The sequence below is a fragment of the Suricata suricatta genome, chromosome 2 (assembly GCF_006229205.1).
Source record: "Suricata suricatta isolate VVHF042 chromosome 2, meerkat_22Aug2017_6uvM2_HiC, whole genome shotgun sequence".
Lineage (NCBI taxonomy): Eukaryota > Metazoa > Chordata > Mammalia > Carnivora > Herpestidae > Suricata > Suricata suricatta.
In genome coordinates, this window is record NC_043701.1 from 6,195,362 (window position 1) to 6,218,090 (window position 22,729).

The 22,729-nt window shown below is 62.5% G+C and overlaps 1 protein-coding gene across 1 annotated transcript in view; it reads right to left on the minus strand.

Annotated features, from left to right (window-relative positions):
- The window catches only part of LOC115304319 (SCO-spondin-like), a 52,008-nt gene that overhangs the window by 15,451 nt on the left and 13,828 nt on the right, over window positions 1–22,729 (minus strand). The window contains exons 30-72 of the mRNA XM_029954475.1: window positions 22,575–22,695; window positions 21,720–21,811; window positions 21,389–21,620; window positions 21,113–21,265; window positions 20,869–21,009; window positions 20,596–20,778; window positions 20,343–20,493; window positions 19,583–19,736; window positions 19,398–19,455; window positions 18,447–18,551; window positions 18,044–18,235; window positions 17,837–17,946; window positions 17,189–17,342; window positions 16,953–17,106; window positions 16,406–16,469; window positions 16,007–16,064; window positions 14,604–14,780; window positions 14,153–14,296; window positions 12,906–13,076; window positions 12,655–12,819; window positions 11,756–11,935; window positions 11,509–11,631; window positions 11,242–11,371; window positions 11,032–11,157; window positions 10,759–10,850; window positions 9,696–9,869; window positions 9,311–9,475; window positions 8,428–8,680; window positions 7,439–7,485; window positions 7,095–7,265; window positions 6,668–6,799; window positions 6,302–6,447; window positions 4,949–5,043; window positions 4,187–4,239; window positions 3,818–4,024; window positions 3,519–3,689; window positions 3,334–3,413; window positions 2,087–2,256; window positions 1,515–1,561; window positions 1,205–1,399; window positions 945–1,115; window positions 496–696; window positions 94–190 (exon numbers count right to left, since the gene is read on the minus strand). Of these exons, the coding sequence (XP_029810335.1) occupies window positions 94–190; window positions 496–696; window positions 945–1,115; window positions 1,205–1,399; window positions 1,515–1,561; window positions 2,087–2,256; window positions 3,334–3,413; window positions 3,519–3,689; window positions 3,818–4,024; window positions 4,187–4,239; window positions 4,949–5,043; window positions 6,302–6,447; window positions 6,668–6,799; window positions 7,095–7,265; window positions 7,439–7,485; window positions 8,428–8,680; window positions 9,311–9,475; window positions 9,696–9,869; window positions 10,759–10,850; window positions 11,032–11,157; window positions 11,242–11,371; window positions 11,509–11,631; window positions 11,756–11,935; window positions 12,655–12,819; window positions 12,906–13,076; window positions 14,153–14,296; window positions 14,604–14,780; window positions 16,007–16,064; window positions 16,406–16,469; window positions 16,953–17,106; window positions 17,189–17,342; window positions 17,837–17,946; window positions 18,044–18,235; window positions 18,447–18,551; window positions 19,398–19,455; window positions 19,583–19,736; window positions 20,343–20,493; window positions 20,596–20,778; window positions 20,869–21,009; window positions 21,113–21,265; window positions 21,389–21,620; window positions 21,720–21,811; window positions 22,575–22,695 (6,005 nt within the window). The remainder of the gene's footprint in view (window positions 1–93; window positions 191–495; window positions 697–944; window positions 1,116–1,204; window positions 1,400–1,514; window positions 1,562–2,086; window positions 2,257–3,333; window positions 3,414–3,518; window positions 3,690–3,817; window positions 4,025–4,186; window positions 4,240–4,948; window positions 5,044–6,301; window positions 6,448–6,667; window positions 6,800–7,094; window positions 7,266–7,438; window positions 7,486–8,427; window positions 8,681–9,310; window positions 9,476–9,695; window positions 9,870–10,758; window positions 10,851–11,031; window positions 11,158–11,241; window positions 11,372–11,508; window positions 11,632–11,755; window positions 11,936–12,654; window positions 12,820–12,905; window positions 13,077–14,152; window positions 14,297–14,603; window positions 14,781–16,006; window positions 16,065–16,405; window positions 16,470–16,952; window positions 17,107–17,188; window positions 17,343–17,836; window positions 17,947–18,043; window positions 18,236–18,446; window positions 18,552–19,397; window positions 19,456–19,582; window positions 19,737–20,342; window positions 20,494–20,595; window positions 20,779–20,868; window positions 21,010–21,112; window positions 21,266–21,388; window positions 21,621–21,719; window positions 21,812–22,574; window positions 22,696–22,729) is intronic.

The window sequence follows — 22,729 nt, forward strand, 5'->3', positions numbered from 1 at the left end:
GGGGCTTCAGAAGACAGGGCCCTGGGCAGCTCCCGCCGGAGCCCCCACTGCGCAGCTCTGCAGCCCACTCCCTCCCTGCTCCTCTTGGCTCACCAGTTGTCACAGGGCCCCATCACCGTCTCTCCAGGTTCCAGGGTCTGCCAGGAGCTGAGCTCAGACCCTGCTGCCCGGCTCTGGTTCTCAGGCATCCCTGGGGGCAGGAGTGAGGGTGGGACCCCAGATAGCTCAGGGTGCCCGGCACCCTCAACCCTTCCTCCTACCCCACTGCCTCCCTCCCTATTGGCCTAAACCCCACGGTGCCCCAGATTCTGGCCCTGGGAGGTGGGAGGCCCATCCTGGAGCAGGGATGCAGGGGGGTGCAGGAGGACTAATGCCGGGGGCATTGTTCCCACCCTGCAGCCCAGGCCGGGCCCCGGAGCCAGGCAGCCAGAGGCCAGGCCGGTGGGCACAGCGGCGCTGGGGGGAAATGGGGAGAGCGCGGAGGGACGCACTGACCGGTGGCTGCAGGCTGGTACTGGCAACGGCAGAGGGCAGGAGGCACGCAGAGGCCATCCTGGAACAGCTGGCCAGGGGGGCACCCACAGCTGGGCCGGCAGCCCGTGGAGCCTGGCTGGCACGTGCTCCCAGGAGACAGGTCCTGACAGGAGCGGGGACAGGGCCACCCACAGGGGAGAAGACTCTGGCCACCTCCACACTCTGGCGGGAGGGAAGCCGAGAGAGCGGACGCTGAGCAGCGGCCCATCCTGCAGGACCCCAGCACTCCGGGCAAGCCCTCCTGCCTCGCTCCCCACCCGCCTCACATTCCACCTTGTCCCAGGTGGCATGAGTGACCTAGGTGCTGCCTCTCAGAGGAGGTGACATGCACGTGTGTTGTGGGGACACGAGTCAGAGTCCTCATCTCCCTAGCCTCCCGAGGGACCCTCCCGGACCTCTGCAGACCTTACCTGTGCATTTCGTGGCATTGTCCTGGCAGGGGCGACTTTGCCTGTGGCCCCCAGGGCAGGGCCTGCCTCCCTCGGGGGCGGGGGGCCAGATACATGCCCGGCTCCGATGCGACTCCCCCAGACACGCATCACAGGGAGACCACGGTCCCCACGGGCTCCAGGCTCCGTCCACTGTGCCGGGAAGACAGAGTCACCTGCCCTAGGAGGCCTAGGGGGTGCCCGGCCCGCTGAGATTTGAGAAGACCAGTGGGGCATCTCACCTGGGCACTCGGGGGAGCTGGGGCAGGTCTCCTTCTGATGCTGGGCCCCTGCCTCCTCCCTGGCTTCCCCGGGACACGGGGCGCCCCCGTGCTGAGGGGCGGGGCAGGCACAGGCCCTGGAGCGGGTCCTCGTCTGGCCCCTGCAGGGCTCAGAGCACGCTGTCCACTCCGACCATGGACACCAGCCACCGGGCACTGCAGAAGGGGACGATGGAAGGGCACTGGGACGCAGGCCCCCCTTGCCCATTCCCAGCCCTCTCTGTGACCCTGGCCACTTTTCCTCACCTCCCCCTGAGCTGGGACTACGTACCTGGGCAAGGCAGGTCTGTGCAGCTCAGCCTCCCCTCGGAGCAAGTGCTGGGTGGGCATGCAGGCACAGGAAGGGGGACAGCAGCTCAGTCCTGCCCGTGCTCGCCACAGGCACCCCTCCTAGGCTGCCTCTCCTTTCCCCTCACCCCTACGCCTCCCTTTCCCTTCAGGCTCTCAGATGCTCCCTTGCCATTCTCCAGAGCATCCAGACCCTGCTCCCTGTCTTACTCAGGGACCGCTCAGGTGTCCGGCACTGGTCGCTGACCGGTGTATCCCACTGGGGTTTGACCACAGGCAGTCTGTTGCTAACTGGGGCGAGTCAGCAAGGAGGAGCATCATACCTGTCACCCCGCCTTCCCTTCAGAGCACACACCCCACCTTCACGCCTCCCAGAGAGCAGCCGCACAGAGCTGGCTGCCTCAGTTTCCCCACCCATCAGACCAGGGTAACAGCGCCTGCCTGCATCTCCCTGGGGACTGTGGGAGTCTAACCTGCCATCGGCCGAGACCTGGGAGAGCTCAGGTGCACCCGCCCCACCCTGGCACCTGCTTTCTGCCCACACGCATGCCTCACCAGTAGTTGCAGCCGTCGGGCCTCGGCAGCCGCGCGCCTGGACGGTGCCGCTCTCCGCTCAGCAGGTCCAGGCAGCCGCAGTGGCGGGGCTGCACGCAGAAGGCCCCGTCGGCACTCAGCACCTGGCCTGGAGGGCAGTAACAGCCGGGCTGGCAGTGCCACACACAGTGCTGGGGGGCAACAAAGGGAGGGCACTCCGGTCAGCAGAACCGAGGGGGCAGGGAGGGGAACGATGAAGGGAAGGAGGAGGTGAGGGTGTGCGGAGGCAGAACGCAGTTCTCCAGTTCGCAGTCATCACATTCTAAACACGGTCTCTGGGGCGCCTGGGGGGCTCAGTCGGTGAAGCGTCTGACTTCGGCTCAGGTCACGATCTCACGGTTCATGGGTTTGAGCCCTGCGTCAGGCTCTGTGCTGTCAGCTCGGAACCTGGAACCTGCTTTGGATCCTCTGTCCCACCTGCCTCTGCCCCTCCCCTGCTTGCCCTCTCAATCTCTCTCTCTAAAATAAACATTAACATTTTTTAAATATATAAAATAACAGTTTCTGTCTGGTCCCCTCCCCAGGGGATAAGGGAGGAGAGAGGATGAGAACCCACGAAGGCTTCCCTGGGTAGGAGTGTCTCCAGATGTGAACCCCGTGGAGGGGTCCCTGGGGACCGGTCAGTGCCTGGGAACTGAAGCACCTCCCAGAACGCAGGGAGCAGGGCACGGCAAGCTGGCTTGGGGCGGGGTGTCATGGGGAAGGAGCTGGGGGTCCTCCCTGACCCTCTCAGGCCCCAAGGCACCGTCCCTTCGGCACCCCCGATCCGGGCCAGCTGCCTCGCCACACTGCCGCAGGCTCTGGGTCGGGGACCCTGTCTGCGCCTGCCTCTGCCCCTCTCCATGGTCCTGGCCAGGCCTTCGGTGAAGGCTCACACACAAGCGCACGTACACTCAGGGTCCACATGCCAAAATGCCCATGGTGTTTGAGATGATATAATGGAATGATCTCCCCTCCCTCTGTCTTGATGGTATCTTTGTACTAAAATGTTTAGATTCAGAAAGGCTTGATGCAATGAACGCAAGGGCTGCTGGGTGAGGCTCACTCCTGAGACTCTCTGTTCCAGAGACACGGACCCCATCCCTCCCCACCAGTGTGTGGCTGCCCCAGGCCCGAAGAGGTCATGACCCAAAGCTGCCCCCTGCCCCCCTGCAAAGAGACCTTTGGGGCCAGAGGTCAGGCAGGCATTCCGAGGGAGCCGGACTTACCACCAGGTCGTCACAGGAGCGAGGACAGGGAGGGCCACAGGGGCTGTACTCAGCCCCTTGAATGGTGGTGCAGTTGGTCACTGGGGAAAGGGACAGGGTGGGTTGAGAGCTGTGTGGGTGCTCCCCACCCCGGCCCGTCGCCCCACAGGGTTCCTTGACCCCTCGGCCCCGTTCTTGGCAGGTACCTGGGCATGGCAGGGCCTGGCAGGTCTCTCCCTGGGCCCGAGGCCCCTCGCAGTAATCCCCCAGGCCCTGGGGTGGGGGCTGGTCACAGGCTCGCATCCGGCTCCGCAGGCCTCCCCCACAGCTCCGGCTACAGCTGGACCAGGGCCCCCAAGGACCCCAGCCCCCAGCTCCTGGGACAACAGCGAAAGAAGCAGTTGGGGGAAGGGTAGCCAGGGCGGGAAGGGGGTGCCCAGCTGGTGCAAGGCAGTGGGTATCCACAGGGCCTGGAGGGCACCACCCTGGGCACCCCAGGACTCACGGTCACACGCTGCCAGGAGGCAGGGCTCCTCTTCAGCCTCGGGGCCTGCGCAAAGAGGTGGAGGCCAGGTCGGTGGGGACGGCAGCCCCAGGATGGGTGGTTCCACCGTGGGGGGCCTGGTGCAGAAGCGGCGTCGGTGGCGCCGGGCGGGGCCACAGGAGGCCGAGCACTCGCTCCATGGGGTCCAGGGGGACCACGTGGGCTGACCTGGAGTACAGACAAGGGAACGGCCGAGTGAGAGAGAGAGAGGACGGAGTGGGCGCAGGCTAGAGGCACTGGCCTGTGCAGCCCACCACTTTCCTCCCTTCCCCCCACTGTGCCCCCCGCGGGGAGCAGGCAGAGGACACAGGTGCAGGGCCCCTTCCTCACCCTCCTCACAGGGCCAGGAGGTGCAGTTGGTGATGAGCCCAGAGACACAGGAGCTGGGAGAAAACAGCAGAAGTTCGAGGGTGTTCCCCCAAATTCACACGTTGAAGCCCTAACACTCAGGACTCAGAATGTGACCTTATTTGGAAACTGTGTCTTTACAGAGATGATCAAGGCACAGTGAGGGCACTATGGTCCAACATGACCAGTGTCTTTATGTATATATGTCTATTTAGTTTTGAGAGACACAGAGCACAAGTCGGGGAGGGACACAGAGAGAGGGAGACACAGAATCCAAAGCAGGCTCCAGGCTCCAAGCTGTTGGCACAGAGCCTGATGTGGGGCTTGAACTCGTGAACCTCGCCATGAACCATGAGATTGTGACCTGAGGGGGTTGCAGGAAGGTAACTACACCCCAACGAACACCGAGGCTCGCTGGCGACCACAGAAGAGAAGGTTCTGGAAGGGATTCTCCCTCACAGCCCTCGGGAGGAATGACCCTGCTGACTCTGATCTAGTTTCTAGTTTCCTGAACTGCGAGAAGACAAGCCTGGGTGTGCTGTCGCAGCCTCGGCAGCTGGAGACGGGAGGGAAGAGAAAGGTTGGAGGGGAGGGCGTGGGCAGGGGCCCCGGAGAGCTGGCCGGCTGTGCCTGTGGGCCCAGGGGGGTGGCCACGGCCCACGGGAGGCCATCATCCCTGGCCCCGAGGAGGGACAGCAGGGTGCTCACCGGGCACGGGGCCTTCAGGCAGGGTGGGGGACTTACCAGTTCTCACAGGCACGAAGCACCACGCTGCCCGGGGGATAAAGGCGCCCCCCATGGGCACAGGGGCAGTCCTGGGAGGGCACGCACACGTTGTTCTGGAATCAAAACCCTTCCATCATTTCCGGACTCCAGGGGGGTCTGGCCCCGCCCGCTCCCCACAATCAGAACCTGGCACCCCTCCTCGGGCTCCCACCCTCAAACGCCACCTGGGCTCCTTCCACAAACACCACTGCCCCCGCCCGGGAAAATGCACACAGCAGTCACAGGAGCCGTGGAGGAGGGGCATGGACGCCCCCGCCCCCAATTTCTGGGAGCAAAAAGACCATCTCCAATTGCACTGGAGAGACTGAACTGTCAAATGCCCATGAAATCGGCTAACCAAATATGAAGCATGTGATCCGTATAGCAACGATGCTTAAAAAATAAAACGTTTTCATTAAAAAAAATTAAAACGGATGAAATTATGCACACAGGAAGTTTACACAAAAGTTGCTAATGCCTCAAATTAAAAAAAAAAAAAACCAACCTGCCACCCAGCAGCACACGATTCAAAGTCAAGTGTACTGAGGTGGGCGCTAAGCCCTGGGAAGCCCTTCAGCATTTCCCAGACCCTGATGACTAGGTGCATTATTACCCCAACTTGACAAACGAAAGAGGCACAGGAATACGCAGGCCAAGGTCACAGAGCTGCTAGTAGAAGCGTCTAATTTGGACTCAGGCCGCACTGGACTCTGGCCCCTTAACCACACCCCACGTTTCAGTGGTTTGCCTCTGTAAGCCCTCCCCACTGCCCCACAGCTCCTGTCCACATTCCACTGCGCCGCCTCACTGCCCTGCCCTGCAACAGCAGAGCCGCTTCCAGCAGCTCTCCACACCACGCTGTCTGACAGTCAGATCAGGATCACCTCCTCCAGGAAGCCCTCTGTCACCGACTCAGCCCCCACCAGTCTGCATTCTGAGATCCACTGTATACAGAGCTCACTTCCTGTGTAAGGATGGCTCGCTCTCCATTCTAGGTGCTCTGGGTCTGGTTTTCCCAGACCAGAGGCATTATGAGGGCGGAATTTACTTTCTCCACTGCAAAACTAAGTATGCAATAGGTGCTCAATAAATAACTTAATGATAACATAGGAGAACAGAGCGCTCAAGGAGGTGTGAATCACAAAGATCTTGCAGACCTATCACCATTTCACAGACGGGAAAAGAAAGGCCCAGGGAATCATGAACGTGACTCACCCAGGGCCACCTGCTGGTGGCTGGCAGAGGTGAGCCATGAGCCCTGGCTTCTGAAGCCACACACCTGCCCTGTTCCCGCCCAGGTCCCAGGGGGGGCGGGTCAGGGAAGACACTCACCAGCAGGAACATCCCAGACGGGCAGTAACAGCCAGGGTGGCAGGTCTGGTCAGTCCCTAGCAGGGCACTGAGCTCTGCACAGGAGGCAGGGCCCTGGGCACAGTCCAGCCACCGCTTGCCCCCGGGACACACGCCAGGCAGGGGCCCTGGGGTCACAGAAATTGATAATCAGCCTAGGCACATTCAACTCTTTTCTGGGCTCCCAACCCAGGAGAGGCATCGGCTCTGGTTGTGGCCAGGGAGGTCATAGGCTGCACAGCAGCTCAGGGAGAGGGGTCCCTGGGGTGACAGGGCCCTGGGTTGGGGGGGATGACTACTGGGGGTTGGGGGGATGGGAGTAGTGGAGGAGGTGGGGACAGCCCTCACCTGCACACGGCTGCAGACCACAGGTGGAGAAGTCCACAAGTCTGTGCAGGCCACTGCCTCGGGTGCGGTTCCGGTAGCCACTGCCACAGGGCACGGAGCACGGAGACCAGGGGCCCCACTCCCCGCCGGGACCTGGAGTGGCCACCAGGTCACTTTGGGCCCTACTTCCCACACCCACTTCAGGCCCCTCCTCCACCCAGACCTGCAGGACCACAGCCCACCTCAGGAGACCTCACTCCTCCCCGGTCCAGAGCAGGGCTGGCCTCCACAAGGGACCCCTCTTAGGGAATGAGTCTCAGGCTCTCTGGGGACCCCCTCCTGGCATCTTTTAGGCTAGGCCCTTGCCCCTCTCTTGGGGCCCGGGGAGGAGTGACTGTTTCCTGGCTCCTCTCTGGGGGTTTCTGAGGACCTGAGTCCCAGCTCTCACCCCGACACGGCCGCAGGCTGCAGAATTCAGCCTCCATATCGGGGCCCTGGCACGCAGCACCCCCAAAGGCAGCTGGGGGTGCGGTGCCCGCCCGGAAGCGCCGCCGAATGCCCACGTCGCAGCTGCGGCTGCAGAGACTCCAGGGGGTCCAGGGGCTCCAACCACAGGCCACTGCCAGGGTGGGTACGGGGAGGGGCACAGTGGGTGTTGAAGCCAGGTCAGGTTGTCCCTGGTCCCCAACTTCCCTGGGGCACCATCAACACCCCCAGGAATTGATCTGAAGGGGCCAGCATCCCCTGTAGTCCTGAGGGCCCACCACGGCTGGTTCCGGGGCACTGGGGTACCTGGGCAGGGCTCTGAGGTGCACATCATCCCACCGGAGATACAGGTGCTGCAGAGAGAGGACCCATCAAGACCACGATCAGGCCGGACACCACCGCCCCCAGCCCGCTGCCCAGGAGTGAAACTGCAGAAGGGTCTAGAAAGTAAAGCAAGTTGTTCCGTGTCCCCCTTGAACTTGATGAGTTCACACAGGATTCTCATCCAGGCCCACCAGGCGTGGCGCTGTCCTTTGTTCCACACTTTTACCCGGAAGTCACATTTATATGTGTATTTATCACACAGTTTGGAAAGGACTTTGAGCAGCTCTACAAAACCAGGTAGGAGCCATTTCAAAAGAGTACACCCCAGCGTGAGTCTCTTGGGAAGAACGGTGAGCTTTTCTCTCCTTTTGCTTTTCTCCAAAAAATGTTTTAAAGTCGCTCCCCCACCCCCATACATGGACATTCCAGAAAAAGACTGGAAGAGAAAAAAAGCAAAAGAGAAAGAGGTGGGGGAGAGGAAGTATGAAGGGGGTAGTGGAGGAGGGGTGGGCAGGGGACAGGAGAGAAAAAGGAAGAGGAACACGAAGAACAAAGAAAATGAAATTAAATATAAGAAAAGGAATGAAAAGTGAGAAAAGCACAAGGAGGCGCAGGTCGAGAGGGGGTGTCGCACGCCCCCTGCCGGCAGGGCCTGGTAGCAGCTTGGACCGTTGGAGGCTTCAAGGTTTTTGAGCAGAAATCCAGCGGATCTCAACATCCAGGAAGGAGAAACGGGTGACTGGAAAGGAGGCTAGGAGACCCTCTCCAGCCTCTGCTTCCTTCACAAACCACCTCACCCACCTGAGCCTCGTCTCCCCACAGACGCCCAGCCAGTGAGCACTCACTTTGGCATCCCCAGGGCCCAGGCCGGGCACCATGGAGGCATACTGAGCCCCCGGCAGCCCCTTTCACCCCTGGAGCCACCGGCCCCTCCCCTCCCTTCCCTTCCCCTCCCGAGGCTGGCGGCTTACCAGTTATTGCAGGAATCCAGCCGGGCCACTGCTCCAGGTGCATAGAGCTTCCCCTGCAGCTGGCAGGGGCACCGACTGCGGGGCAAGCAGCTGGCATTGTGCAGGAAGAGTCCGGGGGGGCAGGCGCAGCCAGAGGTGCAGAAACTGGTACACTCCACCCCAGGGTCCTGAGCCAGACACAGCTGAGGGCAGGGGTCCCCGTGCTGGCGGCACTGCTCCTCGGAGCGGAACACCATGTCCCCTGGGCATTGGGCTGGACGGACAGACAGAGATGGTCTCAGCACGGGCAGGAGGAAAGGGCCAGGGGATGGAGGGGCTGCGGGGAAGCTACAGGCAGGACTGGGGAGCAGGACTGAGAAACCACAGGAGGCCCCTCCCACTCCCCCTCCCTGGCAGGCTTGTTCCAGTGTCTGTTGCTGTTAAAGACTCAGAGCTTGGCCTGACTCTAATACAAATACCCTTGGAAGGAGAACAGGAAGGCAGCAGTCACCGCACTGAGCCCAGATGGGGCTCAAAGGAGAAAGGCGAGGGAGCATGGGGCCAAGGGCTTCTAAAGAAGGGCTGGCTCTGCTTCTTGAAATTCCTGCAGTGAGTGGTTCTGCCCAAAGGCCAGTCTGACCTCCTCGACCACATGCCTGGGAAGGAGACCTTGGGCATGGAGGCACAAAGACCCGGACCAGTGCCCGGTCCCCAGGGTATGGGAGCCAGAGGAGGGAGACACAGGAAATCCCATAGTCTTTTAGCTCAAGGTATGGCCTGACCTGGAGCCAGAGGTCATGATGTGAGAAGGTGGGGTGGGAAGAGGTCAAAATCCCCAGGGAGGGAGGCTGGCTGGACGAGGCTGGGTAGAAAATGGCAGGGGTTGGTGGGGGAGCGTTGGCACCTGTGCAGGGCTGCGTGTTGCAGTCCCTGGTCTGGCTGTGAGGTCCCTGGCACTCGGGGTCCCCGGGAATGGAGGCAGAGCAGGTGCGCCCACGGATCTGGATGCCCCCATCACAGGGAGCTGAGCAGGTGGACCAGGGGGCCCACAGACCCCAGATGCTTTGCACTGTCAGGAAGAGCCAGGTTCGTCATCAGGGACGCCGGCAAAGATGCGGGTAGGGGACGGGGCCCGGCCCACCCCGTTGGTAGTCACAGGCTGGGGGTGGAGGAGAGCTCTGGGGACGACAGGGCTGCCTTAGCCTCCCTGCCCCAGGTGCCAATGGGTCATTCTTGCTCCTCATCCCACCCTAGTGCCCAGGCCACTCCAGGTACAGAGGGGGGCATACCTGGGCACACAGAGGGGCTGCAGGGCTCCTCCTGGGTGGCCTCTCCTGGGCAGGGTGTGTCCCCAGGGCTGGGGCAGAGCCGGGAACGACTGCGCCCCCCGGGGCCTCCTCCAAGGGTAAGGCAGCTCCTGGAGCAGGAGGACCAGGGCCCCCAGGGCGTCCAGCCCAGTGTCTCTGGAGGGGAAAGGGCAGGCCTTCTGCACAGGGCTCCTGGCAGAGCCGGGAGGGAGACCAGGGCGGCTCTGAGAAGCTATGGGGGCCAGGGAAGGGCTCGTGAAGATGGGGAGTGCCTCCGTGGGCACAGGCGCAACCTCTGCCCCTCTAAGGTGGAAGGTAGGACCCCCACCTCCTGGCCCAGGCCTCACTCTCGAAGCACAGCCTCCTGCTCAGCCAAGACCCAGCTCAGGCCACACTCTACCTGTGGGCCCGGCTGGCACCTCGTGTCCACTACCCACCCTCACATTTGCCCCCGGATCAACTTGTCCACAGTCTTCTAAACGCCTGTCCATTCTGCTCCCGTGCTAGAAACCCAAGTCCCCAAAGACACCTGTCAGTGCACCAGCAGCCATTGGTCACCGCCCCTTCCTTCCCTCCTCTGCTGTAAGAGCCTGGCCCAGACCCCACAGACCCCCAACTCCTATTCTCGTCTGTGCCCCATCGGCCTGCTCTGCAGAGACCTCCGTGCGCACCTGCTTTGGGCTCCTTCAGCTGGCACGTGCGCACTCCTGATTGCCTACTCCACCCTCGTTCACCCAGCCAGCAGGACCAGCTTCACCCCTGCTCTCAGGAGACCCTGGACCCCCAAGACCAGCCTGCTTGGAGTGCCTGGGTTGTGCGTGTGGGAGAGGGGTGCCGTCTGGGCCCCACCCTCTGTCTCGTCCCCAAAAAAGCCCCATGCATCAAGGCTCCTTCCAAGGTGCTGCCTTCTGGACCGGAAGGCCACACTGACCACCATGCGGTGACCAGAGGCCCAATCGATCATGTTCTGTCCCCAGGACAGGAATCGGGTGGAGGAAGGCAGGCACGGGGGTTGGGGGGATGGGTCTCCTGGCTCCTGACCTACCTGTCCCACACTCCATGTGGCATGCCTGCTGCTCCTGCCTGTCGCCTTCACATGGGGCACCCCCAGAAGCAGCCGGAGGGTTGGAAGGGGATCTGGGGGGAGAGGCAGCCTGGGAACCCGCTCTCCTCTCCCTGCCCTCACTGCTGTCGTCCTTGCTCTCCTGTCCTCCAACCATCACCCTCCCCGCCCTCCAGCACCTCTTCCCTTCCCTTCTCCCACATTCTTCTCCCCGCCATCCCCACCCCCCTGCCACAATGGCTCCATCCTGCACACCTGAACCTGGTCCGCAGTCCAGAGCCACAGGAGCGGTCACAGGGACCCCAGGAGGACCAAGCTGACCAGCCACAGGACACGGGGCAGACCCCCGGCTCGCACATCAGGGCCCCCTTCTCGCACACGCTGCAGGGGAGGGAGAGGCCGAGGAGGTCGGGACTGGAAAGGGAGCAGAGAGGGGCTGGTGCCCTGCCCCAGCAGAAGCCTCACCAGCGGCTGCAGTTGTCCAAGAGGAAGGGCACCCCCGGCTGCTTCAGCTCTTCGCCCACCAGGCAAGGGCACTCAGCAAGGGGCAGGCAGCGGTCATCATGGAGGAGGAGTCCAGGGGGGCAGCGGCATCCTGGGGCGGAGGGAGGAGGGCACTCAGCCCCATGCAAGGGGGCAGTGGGGAGGGGAGGCTGGAGATCAAGGGCTGGTGAGCATCCTCCCCACCCAGGGCTCTGTCCGCCACACCCCTGCTTGCTGGGTGTGCCTCACCCTCCAGACAGTGCCCACTGCAGGTTCTGTTGGCCTCAGGGTCCAAGCAGGACGGCGGGCATGGTGGCACCAGCCCCTTCTGGCACAGCTCAGCACTGATATGAATGCGGCCCAGCCCACAGTCTGGTGGGAGAAGGACACTAGGTAGGGGGAGGGAGGGTACCAGGAAGCCTGTGACCTTCCCCAACAGCCCCACCCCTACGGGGCTCCATCCTTGGAGGTCCCCCGTCCAGCCTGGCTCCCTTACCTGTGCCTCCCGAGCAGGGCTGCAAGCCACAGGGTGCCCGCTCCTGGGAGGCCCCAGGGCAGGGAGCACCACCATTCTTGGGCGGGGGATCCACGCAGCTCCTCCGACGACTCCAATGGCCGCCCCCACAGGAGACGCTGCAGGGCCCCCAGGCCTCCCACACAGCCCACGCCCCAGCCACTGTGGGGGAAGAAAGGATGGAGGCGGACCAGGTGAGCCCAAAGAGACGCAGACGGCGCTGGAGAGAGCAAGGTGGCAGGGTAGAGCAGGGGCCTGCACGGTGGCCGCTACGTGGCCTAGGGCAGCACACGGGGACTCTACGGGCTCCTCTCCAGTCCCTGGAAACCCCCCTTGGTGGAGGGACCTGAGCAAAGATCTCTAGGTGCCTCCCAAGATGAAGGCTCTGGTCCCTGGAAAAGGGCTGGGACAGTGGGAATCCTGGAGCAGGGCGCCTCCTGGTGGCAGCAGAAGAAAGGTTAGGAGGCCAGGTGTGGGGGCTCAAGAGACCCTGGTGTGGGAAGCCCCTCTCGGGAGCAGATACAAGGTCGGGACTCCTCCCTCAGACCTCCATAACAAAAGGGCTACAGGCCTTAGGCATAGCCTCTGAACACCCTCACTCTGAAGTGGGAACCGCTTTCCTGATCCAGTCCCCACACTGGAGGAGGTCAGGAACTCGTCCAGGCCACTCAGGCAGGAAAGGGGCAGGGCTGGGCAGCTGGCCTTCCTGCTAAGCCCGTAGGAGATCCGAGGCTGTGACTTCAGAAGAGGCTGTCCTCCTAGAGTTGAGGAGAGGTACCCAGACTCTGGGGTCCCCAACAGAGCAAGGGCATTCCCCTGGGTGGATCTTGGATGGGAACACACCCCAGGTGTCCCTTCCAGGGGGCGTGGGTGCCAGTTACCCGGGCAGGCCTGCACAAAGCAGGGCCGGCTGCGGAGCGTGTCTGGTGGGCAGGTGCCCCCGGGCAGGGCAGGCCGCAGCAGGTCCCGGCGCTGGAAGGCGAGGCCCGGCCCACAGCTGTGGCTGCAGCTGCTCCAGCCAGACCAGGGTGCCAGCCCACAGTCCACTGCAAGGGGACGGGTGTGCAGGACTCAGGGCGGGGGGCTCGTGCAGGTGCGGGGCCCTCAGAGGTGTCCCCCGCCAGGCCCGTACCACAGTCATCCTCGTCAGAGCCGTCCTGGCAGTCGGGCCGCAGGTCACAGCGCCGCTCCGCCGGCAGGCACTCCCCACTTCCGCAGCTCAGCTGGTTTGGGGAGCAGAGGGCTCGGGAGGCCGGCAGCCCAGGCAGGGCCGTGGCGGGCACCGGAAAGGGCACTGCACTCGCTGCCCACAAGATAGGGGGGGAAGCAACATAAGTGATTCCTGATGGGGTGATACACGGAGCCCCTCTACCTCAGACCAAGAGCAGAGCACACTTGTTAACTGGAGACCCTCCGCTCCTTCCTCCGGAAGCTTCCTATCCGCAGGGCAGCCTTCTCTCTACATGTGAGGGGGAGGGCATGGGCTCTGGTCTGCACAGGCTCTCGCCCAGCCTCTCTGCTTGTTAACAGTTCTGGGAGTGTCGAGAAAGACATCGAGCTGTCTAGAACAACCGTTCCTTCCCTGGGGTAACTTCCCGAATGCATACTCCCTGGGGTGGCCCGTCCCTGATTGACAGACTAGGCTTTGAGCATAGTGATCTACTTTAGATGTATGTATGTATGGATGGATGGATGGATGGATGGATGGATGGATACATGGATGTGTGGATGGATATATTGATGGATGGATGGGTGGGCGGGTGGATGAATGGATGGTTGGGAGGGTAGGTGGATGAATGGATGGTTGGGAGGGTAGGTGGATGGATGTATGCATGTATGGATGATGGATGGATGATGGATGGATGGATGGATGGATGGATGGATGGACAGACAGATATATGGGTGAGTGAATAGATGAGTGGATGGGCAGGTAGATGGATGAATGGGTGGGTGGATGAATGGATGGATGGGTGGGTAGGTGGATGGATGGGTGGGTGGATAGATGTATATATGGATGGATGGATGGATGGATGGGTGGGTGGATGGATATATGGGTGAGCGAATAGATGGGTGGGTGGGCAGGTGGATGGATGGATGGATGGATGGTTAGATGGGTCTCCTCAAAAACCAGACAGGGTTTATGAAACAAGCCAGGACCCAAGACCCATCCCATCTGCGCTCTTCACTGTCCCCAAAGACACACACGTTCCTGGCTGTTTTTACACATCAGGTTCTTTTCACTCTGCTACCCCAAGCCCTCAGTTCCTTCCCATATGAACTAGGAATAGGGGGCAGATACTCCCCCAAACCCAAAGCCCTCTTGTCACTGCCACCCACGTGACTTGGAACCTCCGGGGAGCCCTGCAGGGTCCTGCTCACCACAGTGCCTCTCGTCTGAGCCGTCCAGACAGTCCTCCCTCCCGTCACACAGCTGCTCCTGCTCCACGCAGCCCAGCACCTGGCAGGGCACCTGGCCTGGGCTGCACTGCACAGGCGGGAAGGGCGGCGGGGCGACACTCCGGCCTGTGGGCACCATCGCAGCCAGCTGACTGGACACCTGCCCCCCCACGTCCTCCCTCCCTCAGCCCCCAGCCTCCCTCCTTCTGACATCTGTTGTCTCCCCAACTACCTGCCTCTTGGGATAGTGGGGAAACAGTGAACTACATCAGGACACTTGGTCCTAGGCCTGATCTACGAAAACCCTGACCTTGAGCTGTGTGATCTCAAGCAAAGTGGCTAACTTCCGGTGGGTGGGGCGGGGGGCCTGTTTCTCCAACAGGGTGGTTGTTCGGATGCATAGTTCAGCAGGCAGAAGACCACAGAATCTTACCAGCAGGGACCACTGGAGTCATGGGGTGCGAGGGGAGCTCTGCCGTGGTGGTCGCTCTTGGCCTCAGGGCCTCGACCTCAGGCTGGGGTGTGGGGCTGGTGGTCATCGTCTGCACTGATTCCCTAGGACTCAAGCGAGGAGCCTCAGAGGCTGGGACCTGAGTCACTGGCCGCTTCCCTGTGGGTGCAGGAGGGACAGAGGTAAGGCCCTCCAGCTCCATGAGATGAAGCAGACACGGGCCCTCCAAAGGGCATCTGGGGAGTGCGGGGTGAGAACAGACCACACCACACCTTCTGAGGGACTTCAGACCACAAAAGAGGTGGGACTTGGCAGTCCAAGGAGCACAAGAGGGTTTTCAATGAAAGTTGGAAAAGAGTGTGGTGTCGACCTGAGAGTTGCACCCTGCTCTCAAGAAGCCACACATGGTGGCTTCCAAGTGGAAATGACAGAACAAGGAGACACTCAGGCCTCTGCATCAGATGACTTCCTGGCAGCCGCAGCGAAAAGGGGGCTTGAGAGTCTCGTTTTCCAACAAAAGATGAATGTTAGGACACAGCGCGTTTTCGAGAACCCGAGTTAGCATGACATGAGAATTCATCGCGTGCTCTGCACCCTATGGACTCAGGCAACGGTACAAGTTGCTTCATCTGCTTTTGACCAGACACAGATGCACTGGCCAGCCGGGCTCATGCATGACTTCCGATGGAACTTGCAGGAAGGGACTGCACACGTTGTCTATAAGACCTTTTAGTCTTAAAGATGGAAATACAGAACCCAAGCAGGTGGTGAAGCAAGCCAACATCTCCCGAGAGAGTTCAGAGCCGGGACACAGAGAGCCAAGAGCCTGTCCGTCCCCAGCCTCACTCTGAAGACAGCTGTCCTCGGGCTGATGTGCAGGTGAAGGGTCAGGCAGCCACAGGGAGGCTGGTACATGACCCTCACGGAGCCCCTTCCTTGTCCAGGTTAGGAACATCCTAACTTGGTGACCCATCCACCCTGTGCCCATTTAGAGACATGGGCTGCCAGCAAACCCTTCAGAAAGGGGTGCCTGGCTACATTCAGGGGTGAACAGAGGGGGCACAGGCGAGGCCAGGTAGCACTCCACAGCCCCCCGGGACCCCTGTCCTGGCTGGGGGTCTGAGGAAGGCAACCATACTTCAGGGCACAGGCTCAGCCCTGGAAGGCAGGCTGGGGCGTCCAGCGCTAAGGTCCAGGCGCATGGGCAGAGGCAGGATTTGGCCAAGGGGTCCTCTTCGGTGACCAAATCTTCCTTCTGAGGCAATCCTGCTCCACTGAGGGACGTCGGGGGTCAGGAGACTGAACGCTGAGATGTAATAGCCCCTTGCCCTGAAGGGTGGGCAGGGTGGGGGGCTGGGGCCGGGGCCTGGAATTTGTGCACGTACCTGTGGGGGGTATGGGTGACCCTCGCCAGGGATGCCAGTGTTCTGCCTCTGCCAGGCCCTGCGGAGGGAGAGGGATCAGCGGTCCATGCAGCCCAGGGCCCTGAGGGCAGTCCGGCCTGGGGACTAGGGACTTGGCTCTCCTTCCGGCTGGAACGCACCTGTGTCCCACGACCCCTCCCCTGTCCCCGCAGCACAGAGCACAGCTGGGCTGTGGAGACTCATTTCCCTGCAACACCTCCAGAAGGCTCACGGGCTGAGGGAGACTGCAGGAGCAGGCCAGCGACACACGGGGAGGCGGCGCTGGCCAAGGGTGTGAAGACAGAGGACTGCAGGGGGAGGGGACGTGGCTGCCGAGGCCTGGGGCCAGAGCCCCCCATGCCCCCCGCTCCACTCACTCACCTGGGGGCGCAGCTGTCTGGGCTGGGTGGAGGAGAGAGCTGGGGTCCCGGCTGTGGACCGGACTCTGAGAAGAAGAAAAAACAAACCAAGGGATCTCACAGCCTCTCAGCTTCTGAGCCACCAGCAGGCAGGGCGGGCATTGCTCCCAGGGCACACCGGAAGGGCACTGCCCCCTAAGACTAGACAAAGGAATGCCATCCCCGGGGTTTGTGCTGTATTAACCTCCCCTGCAGGACTTGCAAAACAGATTTCTGGGCCGCACCCCTGAGCATCAGTCTCAGCAAGTCTGAGCTGGGGCCTGAGACTCTGCATTGCTAGCAACTTCCGGGTGGTGCTGCTGGCCCAGGGGCCACAGTTTGAGAACCACTACCCTCCAGACTCTAGGAAAATGGCAGAGAATCCTAGAATCCCGTGGTGGGAAGGGGCCTCCACAGGCACCTAGCGGCAGCGATGCAGCACGCAGGGCCACGGGCGTGTTAGGGGTGAGCTAGTGCAGGGCATCTGTCCAGTGACTGACCCCTCCAGGGCTGAGCTGGGCACCCCGTACCTGCCAATGCCCATGGTTAGGGGCACACAGCCTTCCTCATCGGAGCCATCTTCACAGTCCTTCACGCCATCACATGGGCCCCCCCTTGGGGCGCATTCACCATTGGCACAGTGGTGCCCAGCCCCTGGACACAGGGGCGCCACCAGCGGGGACACTGGTGGGAGGTGAGGGCTGAGGGCTCCTGTCTGTCCCTCATACCCCCACTCCCCCGTCCCCGCTCCCAGCCTAGCCCTTACCTGGCTCACAGCCCAGCAGCTCTACCCACGGGGAGGTGCTGTGGGTGGTGCCACTGTGGGACACCCGGGGCCACACCCGGACATGCTGCACCTGCACCATCTGGCCAAATGTCCACACTGTGGGGGCCGCGTCATCCAGGTTCTTAGGGAAAAGCTGCAGGAACAGGTGACATTTCTCCAGACTGCCTCCCCACCCTGCCGAGTTCCCCCACCCGATCCAGGTCCCCCAGCCTTCAGGGCATGAAGAGCACACTCTCCTGGCATTGATCATCAGGGTCCCTCAAGGCTGTGGGTTCTGGTCCTGGTGCCCTGAGGGCAGCGGCCAGGTTGTGGGCGCTGCTGTGTCCCCGGGGCCTGGGAGGATGTAACCTCCCATAAGGGCAGGGCTGGGTCCCAGCTGCTCTTGACATGGCCTCTGAAACCCTCAATGAACTTGATGTCCCCGGAGCCCCTCCCTCCCTCCCCAGAGCTCTGCACGCCTGTCCTGCGCCAGAGTCCCTTCGATAGCTCTGGACGCTCTGCTGACGACAGGTGTTCCTCCAATGTAGGAAAGTTCTTCAGGGACACCGGAAGGCCCCTGGGAACAAAGACGTGGGATCCACAGAGACGCGTGTGGGTCACTGGCCCAGGAGGCTCGGGTGGCAGTACCTTGGCTGGGGGCAGGGTGCCAGGCAGGATGTCACTATAGTTGTGCCAGTGTAGACCATCAGTGCTGAACTCCAGCAAGGCTGAGGACCCAGGCCCCTGCACTATGATGCCTAGGGGGAAGGGCAGGGGGCAGGGCTGAGAGAGGGAGCCCCAGGTCCGGCCCACCACCCCAGCCAGTTCCTCCAGCCCCGCCCCCGCCGCACTGACCAGTGAGGTTCCGGGGCAGCAGCAGGTTCAGCTGCAGGTAGGGGGGCTGGGTGTGAGTGTTCCCTAGGGTGCTCTGGCCCCGGTGGCCGGGCCCCCTGGTGGGAGCCCCCAGGAGGGCGGCCTGGGTGGGGAGCTCCAGCAGCGGGTTTCCCTTGGTGAGTCGGGCCAGGCCCAGCGGAGCATAGCAGGGGTCTGGGTGCAGAAAAGAGAGGGTCTGGAGTGGCGGGTGCCGGCCAGGGGCATAGTCAGGAAGTCACGTGGGGCCCGGGGGTTGCAAAGGGCCTCAGGGTCGACCTTGACCCAGGCTGGAAGGGTGGTCCAGAGAGGGCAGAGTCAGAGGCAACCTTAGCAGATCCTTAGGATAAGCCTCCCCACGGAAAGCAAGGAAGCACGTGACCCTCACCTCCTGGCGGAGGCAGGACATAGGTGACCAGAGGGGGTCCGATCTGGGAACCGAGGGCTGCTGAAGGGGCGGGAGTGGCCATGGGGAGGCTCGTCTGGTTCTCGCCTGTGTGGGGAGACTCAAGGTTCAGGAGGGAGAGACCTGCAGGCAGGCTTGCACCTGCCCCAAGCCCGACACCCAGGCCTCTCCCCACTTCTTGGAGCACTTTCTCCCCCAGGACCTCCAGGAGCCCCAGGACAACCTCCAGCTGGGAAAGGCCTGTCCCCCTTCCGTTGGCGTGAGCTGGGTGTTTTCACTTCCACTGAATATTTACTTCACATAGGATAAAAACTGCCAATCTGAAACTGCTTACCAGGCCAGGACCAAGCAGCTGCAGTTCCTAATCCAGGGCTGCTATTGCTAATCGAGGCCCTTTTTGAGCACTAGAAAAGGGTATCTCTGGACAGAAACAGCCCTGTGGGTTGGAGTCTAGCTCCCACTTGCCAACTTGTGCAGTGAACCACCTGCACAACTGTGTGTGCCGGCTCTCCTCTAACCTCAGCAGCCTGTAGGTGCACTTTTAGGATAAGGAATCTAGACCCATGAATGCATTTGCTTTCAAGCCTTTGTATTTTCCTGTTTCATTTATAACTCAGTTTCCAAGCAAAGAGACTCTTGGAAAAGTTCAACTTTGTCTCAGTTTCTCCGAGGGAAAAGACCAGGCACCAGATCCGGCCCAGCTGAACCAGAGAAAAGAAAACACCCTCGAGGGGGAGGCAGAATTCTAGCCCAAAACAGAAAGAAGAGATCTGACCTGAGGAAGGTGAGACTTTCCATCAAGAGGGTCCCTTCCTTCCCCAGTATCCAGGACCCAGGCTCCCGCCACCAAGGACACCCCTGACTCAGGCCTGCCGCCTGGGACTCCCTCTGAGTCCTCCCCACCCTCCTCTCTGTCCTTTCCCAGACTCTCACCACCGAGCAGGGCACAGCGGCAGCACGAGTCTCCTGTTCCCTCCACCAGGACCTGGTCCTGCGGACACAAGAGTCAGGCTGGACATGCTGAGCCGGCCACCTGCCAACCTCCGACCCGGCCAGTCGGCCGCTGGAAACCCGGGCTTCTACACACCGCCCCGCCCCCAGGCCCCGTGCCCCCTCACCTGTGGGCAGCTGCCCAGCGGGCAGTAGGGGGAGCAGCGCACGGTGCTGTTGTGCAGACACTGGCACACGGCGCAGGGGCCCTCTCGCCAGCGCTGGCCCACACCGCGGATGTGGCCCCGCTGCGCACAGCCCTCACACGGCTCCGTCTGGCACCTGGAAGGGGGGCCCGCCGCTGGCCGGGTGAGAGGGCTCACCTAGACAACCCGTCTGCCCGGAGTGAGCGCTTCCCCAGGACTCGGGACTCTCCGTGATAAAAGCGGGAGAGCCCTGGACCGACTGTGATGCTTTGTCTCCCCAGCCCCTGAACCCCAGCCCTGCACCCCAGAAACTGCAAAGGCCCAAGAAAGGGGCCTGGAAGCAATTAGTGCCAAGATCCTGGCTGTGGAGTCCATTTCAGAGGGGGCTTGGCAGGCAGATCTCGTTCCACTCTTGCAACCCCCCCGTTCCAGCTATCTTCAGAGGTGCGGGTGCAAACCAGAGGACCCATACCTGCCCCTAGACTTGTGGGCTCTCTACACCCCTCTCTTGGACCTTGAGAGCATAAAACTAATGCATAAGAAGGCCAGACATCCCCCAAAGATGTGCTGGGAGTCCCGGCATTTAGACTGACAGGGCTCGGAGTTGGAGGGGTTCCTATTTGGGGTCCAGGGTGCATGGGGGTGTATCTCGAGAGAGAAAGGGCGCCCCAGCAGCTTCCTACCTGGGCGCTGGAGCTGAGGGGGAAAGGCCTCTGCAGGCCCCTGGGGTGGGTGTGGGTACCTGCGGGCCTTGCGGTGGATGCCCCCGCACTGGCGACCTCGGCCCGAGAGGCGGGGGTTGTTGGGGCTCCGGAAGGACCACTGAATGCTCTGGCTCCCGCAGGGGCCCAGGCACTCAGCCCAGGGGGACCAGGATGACCAGCCACAGTTCACTGAGGGAGAAGGGTCAGGGGTCAGAGGAGGGCTGCGTGCCCAGCTGGGTGGCCTGGGAGGGGAGTGGGGCCCCTGGGGACGGGCCAAGGGCGGGGTCTCACCAGCACAATCTGGATCGGGCCCACAGCGTTGGGGCCGCCCATCCCGGCAGACGCACAGCTGACAGTCGGCCTTGATGCGCTGCCCAGGCCAGTAGCGGGCGCCATCCACCAGGCAGAGGCACTGCCGGGGCCACACGCACCGCCCCTCACTGCCCAGCACCTGTCCCGCAGGGCACCAGCAGCCTAGAGAAGGCCCAGCGTGAGGCTTCCCTGCAGAGCGACCAGCCTCTGCAGACAGCCCCCCAAGCTGGGCCCAGAGCCCCCCCCTCTTACCTGGGCCACTGCAGGGCTGGTCAGCTGAGCACTCAGCCTGACCAGAGATCTCGTCGCAGGTCAGAGGACAGGGGGCGCACGGCCAGAACACCAGCTGCCCGGAGCAAGTGGCATTGGGGCAGCCGTCCTGAGGGCAGGGCCCTGAGAGAATCAGAACCACAGTTCGGGAACTGGGCAGAAACAGGCCAGCTGCCAGCCGTCCCTCCCACCCCCTCCCAGCCCAGCCCTCCTTCCTTGCACTCACGGGTCTGGAGGGTGGTGGGAGAGACCCCGGGCAGCATGGCACAGGTCCGGCCCCCATTCTGGGGTGGGTGACACTGCCGCTGCCGGGTCATGGTGCCCATGCATGGCTCGGAGCACGAGGACCAGGGAGACCAAGTGGTCCATTCACCATCCACTGTGAGGAGGAGGAGGAGCAAGACCAGCATGAGGCCGGGCTGCAAGCCCTGTGGTCTTCCTCTCTCTTGCTCTCCCTGGGCACCCCCCACCCTGGCCTTCCCGCGCACCCCAGGCCCCTCACCTGGGCAGGCGGCCGTGAAGCAGGCCTGAGTCTGGCGCTCAGGGCCTGGGCAGTGCTGCAGCACCGGGAGACTAGGTGGGGAGCAGCGGCGGCTCCGGGTCTGCACCCCAGGCCCACACGTCCTGCTGCATGGCCCCCACGAGTTCCAGGGGCTCCAGGCCCCACAGCCCTGCTCTTCCGGGGAAGGCCCTGCCTTCTCTGCCAATTCACAGTCAGGCTGCCCGTCGCACACCTGGGGAGGGAACAGGATCAAGGTTCCTTTCAAGTCTGGTGGCACAATGGCTCTGTCTCCTGGGCTACCCACTCCCTCTCCCCTCCCTCCCTCCCTCACCAGCTGGAAACTGATGCACAGGCCATCAGGGCAGGAGTATTCGGGGCAGGGAACCCTTGTCCCGTTGGGGCCTCCTGGGGCTGTCATCCCCTCTGCGGGGAAGAGAAGAGAAAACAGTGAGACAAGGAGAACCCCCCCCACCCCCCTCCACCAGCCCTGCCCTCCATCAGGCAAACAGGGTCCATAGGGCAGCCCAGCTCATCCTCGTCCTGGACCAGTCAGAGATCCCACCACAGAGCAGAGCTGCTCAGGGCTCAGGCACAGCTGGGGAGCCAATCCACAGGGGAAGAGGCCACCGCAGGGGGACACCCCCCAGAGCAATCTGTTTGGCTCCTGCCCCTCCCACCCTCTCTTTGCAGAGGGTTGGCAGGGGGAACCAAAGGCACTGGAAGGGGAGGCTGAGCCAACACGGAACCTGAACCTGGCTCAAAGACACCTCGGGAGGGGTCTGAAAGGGACAGAGGAGTTGGAGCCCGTAGGCAGCTGTCCCCTCCTCCCAGGGTGAGGCGACCAGGACAGGAAGGGCTGACCTGCAGGGGCACAAAGGGAACTCCCAGGTCTGGTGGGGCGGCCGCAGGGGTAGCCGCCAAACAGGCCCACACTCCGTGCCCACAGAGCCACTGCGCATTCTCTCAGCCCTTCTTGCCCAAATGTGGGCAAAGACAAAAGCCTCTTCCTCCTCTCCCCTGGCGGGGGGGGGGGGGGGCCACGGGGACAAAAGTCTTCAAAGAGAGTTTCAGGAAAAGATCAAAGGACACTCTGATGTGGCAGCCCTGAGTCGCTCCCTAGCTGCGGCCCAGGGGGAGGGGCGGGGTGGAGAGAGACCGGCCCGCCTGCCGCGCCCAGGCCGCTCACCGCAGGCGTCGGGGCTCTCGTCCGAGCCGTCGGGGCAGTGCGGCACGCCGTCGCACAGCTGCGCGGGGGACACACAGGGCCAGCCGCAGCCGCGCTCGTCGCTGCCGTCGGCGCAGTCCTCCTCGCGGTCGCAGCGCCATCCACGCGGCGCGCAC